Raw genomic sequence first — 16,704 nt, 5'->3', positions numbered from 1 at the left:
TTTGAGTATATATTTGTTTTCAGAGTCCATCTGATTCTGTTATCCCTAAGTAAAATCCAGTACAGCTAAATGGCCTTATTCGACCTGGAGGCCTCAAAGATTCAAGGAGATGCAAGGAGGACAGTGTTTAAGGAAACAGTTCAGAAGCCAATGGTGGTTTTGGAGGAGCTGCAAAGATTCACAACTCAGGATAGAGGATTTGTTTAAAGGGCCACCAGTTTTCATGCTCTATTTGGAAAGGGTGTTTCAGAGAAGGATCTCTGGTCAGATGAGACCAAGATGAAATTTTCTTTAAGATTTAGATAGATAAGACAGATTTTTATTTGGGAACCTTGTGAAAATCTCTTGTGATTTTCTACTATGTAAAATGGTAGAAATTGGAACAACAGAGAGATATTTCCACTTTCCTGTTGTTATATCCTTAAAAATCCCACTACAGTGTGTTGTTCATTTATTGTGTTTATAAATGAACAATTTTCTAAAGTTCAAGACGTTCTGGAACATGCACATAAAGCAGAATGTCTGTCCAGTATGAAAACCATTGGCTCTGTGTGCAGGAGAGTCTGGAGCAAATCCAGTCGGTTCTCAACTCCACTGAGGTTGGTCTCCACCAGCTGACCGCCCTGGTTGACTGTCGCAGCCTACACATGGTGAGTCACTGTTTGCTTTGTTTGATGGCAGAAATTCGATCTGCGCTTCCCAGTTGACGTTTCTTCTCTCCTCTCCTCTTCTTTAAAGGACTATGTCCAGGCTTTGACTGGGCTGTGCTATGATGGAGTAGAAGGTCTTATCTACCTGGTTCTGTTCTCCTTTGTCACCGCTCTGATGTTCTCTTCTATTGTGTGCAGTGTGCCACATACCTGGCCAAGGAAGAGGTATCACACACATGCTCCTCCAAAGTTCCTCTCATGCTGGTATGAGACTTTTCCATTGGTGGCTTGGCTCATTCTGCAAAAAAAGTCTGAGTAAACTAGGATGACAAACATAAAACCTTTATTTGCAAAAATCTTTAGTCCAAACATTTTACCAACTTGAGAAAGTATTGGGAAATAAGCAGCTGATCCCATCCACCCTGAAGACATTCCGTCTTCAGTAGGACAGTAGAGTTGAGTCAAGGCAAATGATGAAATGGAAAACCCGCATACAGACCACATACAACTCTTCACATCCCTAAATCCTTGTCTTTTGACTAACCTGTTTGCTAATTATTCACACATTATCAGCTCCAGTGAATAATTCTAATGCCTGATGGAAAACAACACAAAAAGCCTTAAACAGAATCTCCTTAGTCTCCATGCATGTCATTGCTTTTGGGTGTATTTGCCTCCCAAACCGTTGAACTTCTTCATACCTCCCTCTGCCTGTCTTTGCATCCATGCAGTTGTTTCTTATTTTACTGTCTGCCCTCATTGCTGCCAGTTTGACTGATGGTTTGTTTGTCTGTTTGCACAACTCTCATTTTCTTTTGACTTGGAGCACCCATGTTGTGTTGAATCGGATGTCGCCACATTTCCCCCCCCCCCTTTGCCCCACTTCTTCCTTCTGTTCCTTCCCCGACTCTCTCCCCCTGTCCTGATTTGGAAATGCTTCGGGCTTCAGCAAATGACGGTGCATATTGAGATAACTGAAGAATCATATGATCAAATAATAATAATTCAGCATCACTATCAGTGCAGTAGATGTAAGCTTTGAATGCAGGGATGGATTGTTCCTATTACAACAGAGCTGTGCCATAGTGGTGATTTTATGGTTTTCTGTTGGGTTTGGATCAAAGCAAATCCAAGCATATGGCCCAACAGGAATAAGGAGAAGTTTATATCTGACCCTCACTGGGTTCATTAATGCACCAGTGAGCAGGGTCTACTGTCCAGTTTATTGAAAGGGCAAAATACCGCCATCTGGTGGCAAGATATCTCATTGTCCTTATTTTCTGCATTGGTTCATCTAAATAGTTCCCTCTCTTTTCACCTCTTTCTCACCTGGGATAATGGTGCCGATATGTAAACAGCAGATACAAAAGTACTAAAAAGACCAAGAAAGTGTTTTTGATGTCAGTGTGAAATTTTGTGCTTACATGTTGTGTCCAGCACTGCAGCCAGAGATCCAACTTCCAAATCAGCACATACTTTTTTAAAGCCTCATTTTGTTCCGTTGCTGGTCGTTTTACATTTAACCATTTTTATGTCTGAAGATAGTTTGCTCAGTTCAGTCATTTTACCTCCTTTTGCCCCAATACTTTTGCTTTACTGTTTTTTTTAGCATATTTTTTCAGTTTATCAGTTTTTTAGCATATTAAAAATAAACAAATTTCTTGTTATCAGGGCTGGGTGATATTGCCTAATAATTGCTATTATGCATTAGGGATGTATAGTGATATATACATGGTTCCTATACAAATGTGAAAATGTAGGAAATTTGAATTGATATTTTATCTCATTTCTTTGTGTAAAGGCTAAAAATCAGAAGGCTTGTTGGATAGTCTTTAATTTAGATGATCACTGTAGATTCCACTGTATCATTTTCAAATAATTAATTTGCATATTATGGAATAAAATATCGTGGTATGAGACAATATGGTACTGGAACCTTTGATTACTGTCAGATGTTTCCCATAGTTCTTGATCAGACCTTCTCCAGATCTGTCAGTTTTCACTTGGCAACATGGCGTTTCAAATCCCTCCAAAGACTTTCTGTTGAGTTCAAATACGAAGACGGTCTAAACCGCTCCGGGACACTGAAGTACTTTGTAGTTTCTCTGACTGTATGTTTGGGGTCATCGTCATGCTGGAAGACCCAGACAAGACTTGTCTTCAGTGCAAGTCGTTGCCTAGCAACATGAGGCCATTCCCTAACATCTATTTGCCTGTTGTCCTTCTGTATCCCCTCCCCTACAGATAGTCTTCAGAGGTTAAAGTCTTATTGTTTGAGAGTGTAGAAATATGTCTTTTATTCCTCTGCTTAGTTCAAACAGGTGTAGTTAAAACAGGCTATGAGTGCAGGATGGGAGGGCTCTGTGAGGGACAGATTTCTTGCTGGTTGCTAGATGATCAAATACTTCTTTCATGTAATAAGTACAAAATTAATGACTTAAAAATTGTTTATTTTATTTTTTTCCACTTTTCTTAGATTCTGTCTCATGGTTGAGGTCTGTCTATGTACGATGAAAGTAAATATTTGTAAGTGGAAAAACTTGAAAGGTTAGCAGTGTATCAAATACTGCTGGACGGTGCCAAGCACAAAACTGACTGTTTACCAGCAATTTGAGTGGAAACATTGTGCTGTGTATACATTTATGGTTATATGTCTAAAGTAGATGTAGAAAATATATGACTGAGGACTTTATTAAACAATTAACATTAACCTGTGAATGACTGAATGTACTTTAAGGTGCTTTCAAGTCCTCTGGACTTGATAAAGGGCAAGTGCAGGTCATTTCCGATTATTTGACCCCTTTATTGAGTTCTTCTCTTTGAAATAGCAACACACACACAAGCATGATTGACAGTGCTAAGACTCTCCTCCTGGCTCTGATTGGTTGCTTATGACTGAGTTGTGTATCCCAGCACTTCAAACACTGGGAGAAGGCAGAAGCACTTGATTTTTTTTTCACAGATTACTCTGGTCAACAGCCAAACAATTATCTGGGCTTTTTCAACTGTTTTAAGGTCATTTTGATGTGCTAAATCCAAAATTCACACTGGTTTTGCTCAATCGGGTCAACTTTCTGAACTATGGAGCAACATGAGCATCAAAATGCAGGACTTGTTATCATTTATGGATCGGTTTCCTGAGAATCTGGATCAATGAGTGATGAGCAGGAGGAGAGATTCCATCAAGACAGAAAAAAGATGAAAAATGAGAAATATTAATATAAATAAACTGATAATGTCACAAAAATGTCATCAATTCAGTCAGGAGATCAGACTTCTCTAAATCAAATTAGAATAAAAACCTGACCAGATTGAGTAAAATGGATGTCATTTTTGGATTCAGCTGTGCAAAATAATCCTAATTCAGTTGAGAAAACAAGGGCAACTTCCAAAAAATATCTTTTTGTAACCCAGTGTTATATGTCTTACTGTCTTATGCTGTAGTGTTGCAACATAGTGACAGTTTTAACAAATATGTAAAGAGCAGATTTAAAAAAATAAGAGTTACGTACTGCAGGTTTAAGACTGAACAATTTTTAACTAATTGTTTAGAGGGCTTTTACTTTGCTTTGTTACTGGCAAAATATTTGTTAGTGGGGGAAGTTACTGAAGCATTTAGGGAAATATTCAGTTCAAATCTTCAATCCAACAACATGCCATTCATTGCATTTCTGACATCTCAAGATGAACAAAACTCTCCCTGCTGTATGAAATATCGCCCAGCCCTACTTGACATTTAATTCTGCTTTGACAGACTTATTTGCTTTTAAATAACAGCAAAACATCTATCTCAACAATAGATGCATAAAAACAATGACTGCATGGTTATCTCTAAGGTTAATGTGTTTACACAGTGTGCATAAATGAAAGCGTTCAAAAATGAAAAATGCAGCCTCCTGTTTCAGGCCTTTGTATTTGCAGTAGATGTTGTCTGTAGATGAATGCTGTCAATGACCCGATTCTACTCATTCAGCTGCTGGAGGCATGGCCAGGGCTGGTGTTTCGTTTATTCTTGGAGACCTCCAGTAATCCTCCCCTCTCCCCCTAACCTCATCTTCAATCACTTGTTTATACTCTGTTGTCTCTCTCGGATCTCCCTCCCCTCTACCTTCTTTCCTTCTCACCCATCATGCCCTCTCACGAACTGCTCTTAATCTGACCGGTTGAAGGATGGATGACGAGGACGGAGAAGACGAGTCGGGTGCCTCTCGCGGCGTGCACGATAACCTGTACCGTGTTCACATGCCCAGTCTCTACAGCTGTGGCTCCAGCTATGGCAGCGAAGCTAGCCTGCCTGCCACAGCCCACACTGTCAGCAATGCCCCCGTCACTGAATACATGTGAGTTAGCACCAGCCGCTAGCCAGAGGCTACCAGAATCAATACACATGCAGGCTGTAGGCAGCTGATGCTAGCCTCGTGTGGCCCAGAGTACACAGCCTAGACATATTCACAGTGTAGTCATGTGCTCTGTGACCAACCTGTCAGCATAGAAAACTCCTTATTAGATCACCTGTTGGAGTGATAGGAAAACTCCTGCTGCCTCTGTTAGCCGACCTGCCTGTTTATCCCCACAATATTTTCAGAAATCAGATAAATACAGCAAAGACATGTTGGCGGCCCAGTAACATAAGCTAATAATGTCACCATGCATGCATGTGGTTGCCACAGGACTGACTTCCTTGCTCAGAACAGAACAACTCTTAAAAAAACTTTAATGTTGTGATGCTGTTTGTCGCATTTTAATTTAATCAAGCACAGCATGTTAACTGCAAGCAGAAACTATGTGCTGGAGCAGTTAGTATGGCTTTTTTTAGTGCCTTTGCTAAACTGTTTTTATTTTTTACATTTTGTCACATTAAAACTAATATTAAATGTATTTCAATGAGATTTTCAATGATAGGCCAACATGAAAGGAGAACAAAAGTGTGAAGACAAACAAAAGTGATGGAGGGCTTTTTAATTGTTTACTAATGTAAAAAAGTTCTGCCACTTGGAGTTAATATTTTACAGATGTAAATCCTGTCTCCATCAGCTTTCCACATGGACAGACCTCTGCTTGTTCTCCTTTGCAAAATAGTTCAGTCAAAATGGACACAGAGTGCCGAAACATCATCGGTCAAGTGTTGCCATACACTCAGCTGGGTTTAGCTCTGGACTTAGACCAAGTTATTCTAACACATGGAAATGCTTTTGATTTAAACCATCCATTGTAGCTCTGACTGTATGTGTAGGACTGTTGTCCTGCTGATAGATAAATCCCTCACCCAGTGTGATGTCTATTGGAACTTGTGACAGGTTTTCTTCCTCTTAAATGTTCCACTAAATCCCTGCTGAAAAAGCTCGTGTGCCTCAGTGTGTTTGGGTTTATGGTAGTGATCTACCTCACCTGATGTTTTCCCTGTAGGCAAAAAGGGACAACCTCAATTGACTCTCATTTGACCAGAGCGCATTCTGTCATGTTTACTGTGAAGTATGAGGCTTGTGACAAACTGGAGACAGGACGTCCTTCTCATCACTGTCTTATAAAAAAGAATTTGTAGGATGCTTCACTTGTAGTTCTGCTGTTGAACTGGAACTTGGTATTGGGACGTTGTTTTTGTAACTTCATCCACACCTTTCTGGTGTGATCCTTAGTTCTTCATGATATCTGTTGTTCTTTTAATGCAGTTGCGTTTCCTGGATTTTATTTAGAGGCACCTGGTTGAAGGGGGGCTGAATAAAAATGATCATCAAATTTTTTGATGATCATAAAAATCATACATCAAAGCTTGTACTTGTAATGTGATAAAATGTAAAAAAAAAAAGTGTATAATACCTTCTTAAGGCGCTGTCTATTTACAAAGTCGACATACATATTAATCAAATCAAAACATTTTAAACAATACTGTTGATAATAAATTAATCTAAATATAAAGGCATATATCAGTTTCCTGTGGCTCCTCACGTTTTTTGTTCCTACTTGTTACTTGATAGGAAATATTTAACCTTTGTGCACATTATATATTGCCAAGTTGAAGGTCCCTGTTTATTCTATCATTGAGGTAATTGATCAGAGTTATGTAGAGCAGATTACAGGCCAAAAACAGACCAGGAGCTCAGCAGCAGGGTGAGCACATTAAATAAGTAACCTCTTATTTTACAATGCAGGAGCCAGAACGCAAACTTTCAGAACCCCCGGTGTGAGAACACCCCCCTGATTGGCAGGGAGTCCCCTCCACCCTCTGTAAGTGCACACTTTCTAGATCACACGTTCCCTTCTACTGTATTCCAATACCCACAGCACAAAACAAACCCCACAGAGATTCTGTTTGTCCTGCCAAGAACAAGGGCGTGAAGTTTTTCCCATCTCAGTCGTCTGACATGCTGTGTGTGGATATTGGAAGGTAGTCCTCTTTCCCTTCATCCCTGCAAGTGTCATTTGTGCTCAAACTAGACAGTGACCATGGTTCAAGCTTTCTGAGTCATTTTGGCAGCCTGGGACAACTGAAGCTTAAAAAGAAGAGTTTTTTTGTACCATTTGCACGTGAATTGAAAGAGAAATTGTTGTTTTGATTTGCCTATAGTGTCATGTTGGACACAGAGTTGGCCTCTATTTCTGATGTATCGTGGTTAACATAGTGGTGAACATCTGTCAGACTGAACTCGTGCGTTTTTGCCGTTCAGCAGCAAAACCTGTGGAGGAACTGCAAACAAACATACTAAGATCTCCTAGCTAAAATGAATTTCAGGTGCATCTCAATAAACTTGAATATCATCAAAAACATCAATTTTTCCACTAACTACAATTTAAAATGTAAAACTCATACTCTATCGATTCATTGAGCACAAACTGAAATACTGTAAGTGTTTGCTTGTTATGGAATCTCCATGAAACTCATCAGCAGAGAGAAACATGAGATTCTCCAGGTGTGTGCTGGTTCTGGACGTGATAAAACACATCGGAGCAACACCAGCAGGTGACACAGCTCCATCAGTAATCAGTGACAGTGTGATGTGTGGACCACCGAGCAGCACTCAGGTCGTTTTTCTCCAGACACACACAGGTGAGTGTGTGTCTGGAGGCTCTGACTCCTCGGTCTGGTTAACCTCTTCTAAACCCCGCTGTGGGTTTTGCTTTTTCACAATCCTCTCCAGTTTTATCTCCCTGTTATACATCCTTCTTCCACCACACTTTTTCTCTCTACTCAACTTTCTGTTAATCTGCTTAAATGCAGCAACCTGTGAGCGGCCACCTGCTTTAGCAGTGACCTTTCGTGGAGGATGAAGGCCATGACTTATAGCTCTGGAGAAAATGAAGAAACCACCAAAAATGATCAGTTTCTCTGATTTGACTCTTTATAGCCATACGTTTGAGTCAAGTGAACATTGTTCATTTGTTCTATGAACTACTGACAACATGTCTTTGAAATTTCAAGCAAAAAGTTTGGATTTATTTGCAGAAAATGAGAAATGATCAAAATAACGAAAAGGATGCAGTGCTTTCAGACCTCAAATAATGTAAAGAAAACAAGTTCATGTTCATTTAGAAACAACAATACTAATGTTTGAACTCAGGAAGTGTTCAGAAATTAATATTTGGTGGAATAATCAGGAGGTTTTCAGTGCAGTGGGCTCTTCATTTTTTCCAGAGCTGTGTATATTAACATTCTTTCGTCTCGGCCTTTTGTAATTTTTCCTTCTCTGAGAAACTGAATTTTTAGTTCGACTAGCTTAAAACCATCAGAAAGAAAATAAGTGCTTGAAACGTGTCAGTGAGTTTGGAGTTGAACTGAATCCATGAATTTCCCTTTTTGATGAAACTCTACTTTATTGAGATGCGCCTCTGCCGGTCGTCGTGACTTTTGACAGTTGCTGGGCTTGTTTGTTGGTGAAAACCCCCCTCACACATATCAGCTGTAGATGTCATGCGTTTGGATGCCGTGGCCGGCTGAAGCCGAACCGTTCAGACACATTCTCCGCTCGCTGACCGCAGCTCTGCCCCCCCCCCGAAACACTGGAGCCCAAACCTCTGCAGCTCCTCTTCTCCCCCCTCCTTCCTGTTCCACACTGTGTCTATGTGTGCACATGTTCTGGTCGAGGTGTATGTGTCTGCTGTTTCTGTGCCTCCCCTCGTCACCTTTCACCATCCAGCAGCCACACTGCCACTTTGCTCCCACCTCCACCGTCCAGAGCTTCCACAAACAGCTGAATGACGGCAGCTTGTTATTTTCACAGGCAGCGCTGACCGTCTGCCCTCTGCAGGGATGTGGAAACAAAAGACCCCTTTTACTGTGACTCCCACATCAAGCCACTAACGCATACCAGGCTAACCCACTACATCAGAAGTAGACTAACTTCAAAGGAATCACACAATAACTTCATGTAGCTCTAATCAGCTGCTACTTAGTGAATGACTGCTGTAGTCAGATCCTGGCTGTCCAAATGACTGATCCAATGTCCTGTATGTGTGTGTGTGTTTATCTCCTTCTACCTGTGATTGACACCAGATGTTTACATAAACTGTAAAATATATATATATATTTTCTTGTCATTTAACACTACAACAGTTTTACGTTTTAGATTTTTTTAAAAATCACCAGTCACAGAATTTTTTTAAAGATTTTTTTTTGTTCCATTCCTAAACTTCAGCATGTATTTCCATAGTAATTTTTACAAGACAACCCTAAGCCCTCGAATCACAATCTTCTCACAGTAGTTTACTGTCGTTTGACTCTGGTCCCTCTGACACGACTGCTGTTTCTGAGAAAGGTTTTTCTACCTCCCTCCTCACACTCTTCTTGCCTTTTCTGGCATTTATAAAACAGAAATCATTTTAATCTTTCTAACTGATCTGAAACAAGAAGTTTAGTCTGATTTAATTTCAGATTGTGTCTTTTTGTTTGGTGAGTGTAAATATCTGGTTTCATCCAGTGAATTCTGCTCTTGTAAAGCTTACAGAGACCTGATATCGTTCTCTTAGCTTTACCAAGTCGTTTGACGGCTTAGTGCTTGTAAACTTTTAACTTTGAAGAAAGTTCTAAAACATTCTCTCAGTATTAGTATAACAAACATAAGTAATTTTGGTAATCCTGATGTATCTAAATCAGAAAAAGTTCAGTGTGATTTATAGTCAGTGGGGGAAAAAATAGCATTTTGTTCTAATACAGCATGTAAATGTTTGGAATCAGCTGGATTCGTCTGCTGATGCTCTGAAGTACAAAAGAGGTTTAAATATTAAACTCATGTTTCCTTTTTCTTGTTCCTGTACCTTCCTCTATGCTTCTCATCATCCTCCTCTCTTGCTCTTCCTTCCTCCTTGTACTCCCTCTCTCCATCCAGTACACCTCCAGTATGAGAGCGAAATACCTAGCCACCAACCGACCAGAGCAGAACCGCCGCTCTGTTCCCAACGACCAACTGGATCCCGCCAGTCGGCCTAACCCCGCTGCCCGGCCTCAGTCCTCAGTCCACTAGAGACCAGTTCAACACAGCACTGCCTCAGCCATGTTCTCACAGCCAACAGCTCTCAGGACGGAGCTCAGCAGGATCCCACTGAATCTGTTTAAGATGAAGCCAGAAGCCACACATGGGCTTTGAGCGGCTCGTCCAGTTCGCCCTCTCTCTGCCGTCCCTCCTCCTGTTCCTCTGATATCTCCTCCTGGGACGTATCTGATCACCCCCCCCCCCCCCCAGCTCCGAGACGCTTTTCCACTGAAACAACTCACAGCCACACACCCCCCCACACGCCAATACACACATTGTATAGAGCTGTAAATAGTGCAACATGCGCTTTATTCCGATTTCACGAGGAGTAGACTGTTTAATGCTTCCTGGTTATGTGGTGTGCTGTGTGTTCATTATGGAAACTCTTCACTGTACCATTTACACAAACACACACACACACACACACACTAACTAAATGCTCATGTCTGTAAATAACAAGTCAGTGACTCAGAACGCCGTGACAGTAGGTAGGGACTGAGCTGAGCCACATTCACATTCCCTTTTCGACTCGTCTCTTAAGGCTCGGATCGTCGTGTCCACCGTCATCGTGTTTACGTGCATGTACAGCACACACACACACACACACACACACCCATTAATGCATTCTGAAGTAATTGAGCCAGGAGTTCTGTTGTACAACACACACGTTTATCTGGGAAGTGGGAGCTGTGGATAAAAAAAAGAAAAAGGCTCAACTTGTGCCAAATAAACTGACTAATGAAAATAAAGGATGCCTGATACTGTTCTCATCTCCTACTGCCTCAGGATGACTCATAACAGAAAAACGAAACGTGTAAGGAGCGTTTTGTTTTTTGTTTGTTTTTTTGTGTGTAGCTGACAGCGATAAGGGAATAGGACAAACATTTAAAAAGGGAATCAGTGGACACTGTTTGCATTTTAAAGCCTATTGGGTGCTATGTAACGCTGTCAGAAGATCAGGATGGAGAGGGAGAATAAAAATGTTTTCTCCCTTCAGGATTGTGCTGAGCGACATGCAGTGCCTCAGTGTTATTCATAGACCTTGAAGTTTCTCCTCTTTTCCCCCATCAGAACCACAAACATCAATTTATTTTGTCAAAATTTTATTTGACAGACCAACAAAAAGCAGATAGCTGTAAAGTGGATGGATATTTATTTCTGATTAAAAATTCTAAGACGATGTTATTGAAGCGCTTTTAGTTGCCATGGCAGCTACAGGCCCATCAGGGCCTGCTTCTTTCAGTTTCTGGAGGCCCAGAACTAAAAGAGCTCCATCTCAGTCAGATAAGATCGAGAGCATCCAGCAAGTTTGACCACAGACTCTTGGTCTGGACTTTGACTGGGACACTTTAACACACGATGATGCTTTGGTGAACCTCCACCTCAATCTCGAGTCTTTTGGAGGTTTCTGAACAAAAGTGTCCCCCACAGCATAACACCACCACCGCTTTATTTAACAGTGAGTATGTTGAGTAAAGGATGAAATGATTTTGCCTCATATTTTACTTTGCATTTAGACTAGAATGTTGACTTTAATTCTTATCTGACTATAGCAGTCTCTGCCTGTCGTTTGGGTCGTCTCCTACATGTCTTGTCACTTTCATGATGCTGTTTGTTCACTAATCTCTTCCAACCCTCTGAGGACTCCACAGGAAATTCATAATGAGTTTAAATAACTCCTTTTACTAAGTAGTAGACTTCTGAAATCTCTCGGTTCCACTGGATGTCGGAGTAAAGAGGATTAAATACACACTAGGGCCACATTCTTTATGTTATTTGTCAAAACAAGAAGAAAAGAACTAAAGTATTCATTCATCAGTCCCTTTTGTCTGCCACATGAAGCTCCAATAAAATACATTGAGGTTTGTGGTTGAAATGTGGGAAAACATATATTCATAAAACAAATTTCTGTTGTCCCTGAATGGTAATTGGGTCACAGAAAATAGTGTTACTTAAAATCATTAACTCATCACATGGTGATTTTTTTTGTTATTTTGTTTATTTAGGATGTGATACTGTGACCAATAATAGTTGTCATTTTCTTCTTTTATATTCCTGAACCTTTCCTGCTTGAGTTTTTTTAAGCAGTTAATCTTGCCTTGCACCATTGGGATGTTTTTAAGTTTTTTTTGTTTTTTTTTACTGAAGCACAAGTTCTTTGGGAGATGACTCTATGAGATGAAGAATTCAAACTCACTGCCTGTGACGGGACACTGCCACGTGGCTTTTCCACTCGCCCTAAAACTCTGTACAGTGTAAAATAACAAACTGCAGTTGTGAACCCGTGTGTGTGGCGTCTCTGCAGCGTGGTTGCCTAATGTTCTCTCAGTGTTGGTCAGTCGGTGCGTCTGGGCTGCCTGAATAGCCTGAGTCACGTCCATATCACGGCTGCACACACACGGCGTGTGGCATGATTCTGATTCTTGTACATGCCTTATGGACGTTGGGGTATTGTTTAAAATCTCTCTTTCCATCATTTAGTCCTGTTTACATCAAGAACTGGGGCAACGCTACAATCTCCTCACACTGATTTGCATCATAGGTGACGCAGTATAGACACATCTTCTCACCCACTGTTTGTATAGAAGATTTTAATATTGTCTGCTTAACTTAAACAATGGCCACCTCTCGTAGTAGCGAGACAATCTCACACGTGTGGTTTTACTAGGAAGAGAAAATGTCCGTGTTATGATGCTACCTATGTTCTAAGACTTAACCGTGTTTTCTTGCACCATTAATGCAAACGATGTTAAGATCTGTGGGACAAGTCACTGATGAGTGGCCTTTCATATTTATAAACTCTTAAAAAAAAAACATCATACCCCTTTATGTATTTTTTTTTCCTCTGTCTTTTAAAAGAAGACTTTAAAGATGCATAATGACTAGCTAGTTTTTCTTTTTGGAGGACAAGGAGAACACATTAAGGTTGAATGACTCTGTATTGCAATGCTTTAACAAGACTATTTCAGTGTCGTCTGTTCTCCTGAATCCTGAGTTGTATCTGACATTGTGTGCAGTAGGATAAAGTGTAAAAAAAAACAACTGTAATTTGTGTGGGCGTGTGCTTGTGTGTGTGTGTAAGAGAGAGAAGCCTACAGGACTTCATATACCTGTGTGCAGATGTGAGACAGTGTTTTCTATCGGTGTTTTTATTTTCTGATAGTTTTAACTGATATTAACAATTTACATGTCAAAACTGTGGTAATGATTCAGCCTGGAATAAGTGTTAAAAAATGAAATTAAACATGTTAAACATACAGATCAAGGCTACTGCTTTATTGTTTTGACTTGGTCCTTTTTGATATTTTCTCTATCGGATGGTGGGCAAGGCTGTAAACATCCCTTAGAATTTTCTTGCACACTAGTGGCCGTCATAATTTGTTTAAACTGTAATTTCAATTTTAGAATCACGACACCAGCTGTACAAAACCGAAAATTGCGCCTTAAAATAATTCACTTTGTTCATTAACTGCCAATTGCCAGCAGATGTCGCTGTTCAAACAGTGTGTGGTATCATACTAACCCAGCTAGCAAAATGTGATTGGGTCAACATTGAAATATGATTGGCCAGAAATATTGAATTCACGTTGGAGCCAATATATCATCCTTAGTGTAAAACGTGATAAACCCTTCTCAATAATAAAATCCCAGATTGAAAAACCTGTTAATTCAATGTTAATTATGATTAAAAAACTTTTAGACTTTTACAAACTTTTATAGAAGAAACAAAAAACATAAAATATGCCAATTATTTAAACATGTAAAGTATTCTGTCTTTATGTTGGGGCTGCAGGTGTCACAACATTCTGCAATTTCACACATACTGTATTACAGTCCAGAGTAGTTAGTTGTATTGTCCTCTCATTGTTTCTTTGGTAGGGGAATGACAGGACCAAGGTTACAAATAATACATGAAGACTTCTAATGTTGTTCACAATAGTCAGCTGTGTACAGCTCACAGTCTGTTAATGACATATTGGGTCAGATAGTGTAACATATAAAACAAAAAGACTCCTGGCTTGTCCCAATGTACTACATTATTTATCTTCAGTGTTTCATTTATTTCATTCTGAACTGCAAAGACTTCATCTGGGGGAAAATATCTTCCTGAATGGTGGATTGCTGTAAAGCAGCGTTTCCCAATTCCGGTCCTCAGGCCTCCCTGCTCTGCATGATTTAGATGTGCCTCTATTCCAGAGCAGCTGATTCAAATGATTGCATGACCATCAAGTGCTGCAGAAACCTGTTGATCACCCATATATTCAATCCAGGTGTGTAGCAGAAGGGAAACACCTAAAACAAGCAGGGCAGGGAGGCCTGAGGACTGGAATTGGGAAACGCTGCTGTAAAGGAAAACCTTGGAAACAATGACGTCTCTGTAAAAAGTTCAGATATTGAGCCACAAACCTTCAGGTAATACTCAAGTTCATAATGTTGTGGCATTAATCCAACAGTTGAAGAATGAATTGGAAAATTTGCAAAAGTACATGGTTGGCTCAAAATTAGCATCCACACTGTTGAAATCATCTGTGTCATTTTGAATTTCTTTTCTTCTGCTGAAGAGGATTCTTCTAATGATGAATCCTCAGAGATTTCTTCAAAATTTGTCACAATTTCCTCGCTGTTACAGCTTGGAGTCACATCCAGGTCCATTTGGTCATGAGGAACATTGACACTTTCAAAAGCAACAAAATCTTCTGATGCCTTTACTGTCAAATCCATAGTTGTGGTTTTGATGGTAACTTTCTCATCATTAGAGGAATCTTCCATGTCTTTTGGTCTTCAGGTTTCAATGTCAAAAGCAAAGTATTTTCATCTCTCGTCCTCAGAGCTCTCTACAAGGACATTGTTGCCTCTTGTGCTAAATCCTAACAACTTTTCAACTCCCTTCGTAACAAGAAATCCAAGGTCCCATCACAGGCAAAAATCCTCTTAACTTGGTGTTCAGTTAAAATGGTTTGTAAAGTCAGTTTGAAGTCGTCTCTCTGGGATCGATCTACCTCCAACCAAGTTGAAAAGCAAACTGAGAATTCTTGTATCTCTCTGAACATTTATGACATCATTGATGAGAACATAGAGATTCTCATTGACATGATGATGTCAAAACCTGTCAGGTTTTTGTTTGTTTTAGTTGCTGTGGAAACATAAGGAGTTAGAGCAAAGTTGGCAAGGAGAGTTTTATCTCAGTGAGAAAAATCCTAAGATGTCCACTTATCCCAAGTGGGATTGTGAGGGGTGCTGATGCCTCTCAGCGGTCAATGGGCGAGAGGTGGGGTCACCCTGGACCGGTCACCTGTCCATCACAGAAGACTGTTTAGCATTTTTGAGTGTACTTAGACCACCTCTATGGGAAAGAAATGCTTTATCTTTGCAAGAGAAATATAAAATGGACACTGAAGAAATGGGTTAGGATTACGGGGGCCAGGAGAGGTTGGGTGTATTTGTGGAATACTAAATATTAGTGTCTGGGTGGTTCTGGATTGGGGTTGTTTAGGCAACAGTTCTGTGAAACCTTGCCTTAAATTGATTATTTAGGGGCAGGGTTAGATACAAACTGTTAGTAAAATGAAAGGAAGGCAACAGAAAGTCCTGATTAGTCAGCAAAAATACATTTGTGTGTTTACATGGTCAGCATGGAGCCTTTATGCCATCACCTTGATTTGCATTTTAGGACCAGGAAGAGTGATGACATGCCAACACCCTGCAGCTCTCAACGATCTGATGGGGATTGTTTCAGGACATCTGTTTGCACTTGCTTTTGTATTTTGAATGTAAACATATTACCAGTCACTAGACAGCGTACATAAAATGGAGATCCTGATGAAGCTCAGTGTGACTCATTTTATAAATCTGTTTTTATCGCAGCCAGGACGACTGAAGGGAAACAACAGGCTTGGTAATAATGAAGAGTGCGAGATATGAGTTTTGTTGCCATCTAAGCAAAAACATTTTAAGAGCTATGAAAAATAAATAAGATATTAGAGCTTTTAGGGTAAAATGTTTCTAAATCCATAAGCGGTTTCTAAACCACCTTTTATGAATAAATGCATATATTTACTGACCTTTCTGAACAGCACAATGAAAATGGTCTATAGGCATTATGTCACAGGAAACTATGAATGTGCCAACGCAACACAGGAAAAATTACAGTTTGTACTGTGAGTTGGAATAAACAAAATTGAGATTTATATTCTAATTCGCATTCTACTTTATATTTAAAAAGCATATATAATTTCGTCCTTCAATACAAACTATGTTTTTGTGAAAAACAAAATAAGCAAAAATATGCCACGATTTGATTTACATTTCAAACACAAAAACCATGACATCCTGAGAAGATGTGAAGATCATAATTATAGACATCTCAAAGAGTCTTAAAGATTATTTCTGGTGTTTGTGGTTTTTGACACTAGTTTGTTGTTCCTGTGTTAGAAATTCTATTTCAAATAAATGATTTGCTATTGCTATTCTTATAAACTGGAAGTTAAATGTTAAATGATGACAAAAACTGAAGGTCTGTAGGAATCAGAACTGCAAACAAGCATTTGTCCCTGACAGATTTCTATTGTTTTATTTTTTTTATTTTTGCT

The 16,704-nt window shown here is 39.8% G+C and overlaps 1 protein-coding gene across 1 annotated transcript in view; it reads left to right on the top strand.

Moving 5' to 3' along the window:
* Positions 1–13,373, top strand: part of LOC102219607 (protein tweety homolog 3-like) — a 35,296-nt gene extending 21,923 nt beyond the window's left edge. The window contains exons 11-15 of the mRNA XM_005813940.2: positions 558–650; positions 739–875; positions 4,820–4,990; positions 6,800–6,875; positions 9,971–13,373. Of these exons, the coding sequence (XP_005813997.1) occupies positions 558–650; positions 739–875; positions 4,820–4,990; positions 6,800–6,875; positions 9,971–10,105 (612 nt within the window). The 3' untranslated portion in view covers positions 10,106–13,373. The remainder of the gene's footprint in view (positions 1–557; positions 651–738; positions 876–4,819; positions 4,991–6,799; positions 6,876–9,970) is intronic.
* The last annotated feature ends 3,331 nt before the right edge of the window (positions 13,374–16,704 follow it).

The sequence above is a fragment of the Xiphophorus maculatus genome, chromosome 5, assembly GCF_002775205.1.
Source record: "Xiphophorus maculatus strain JP 163 A chromosome 5, X_maculatus-5.0-male, whole genome shotgun sequence".
NCBI lineage: Eukaryota > Metazoa > Chordata > Actinopteri > Cyprinodontiformes > Poeciliidae > Xiphophorus > Xiphophorus maculatus.
This window is presented reverse-complemented; position numbering and strand designations above follow the sequence as displayed.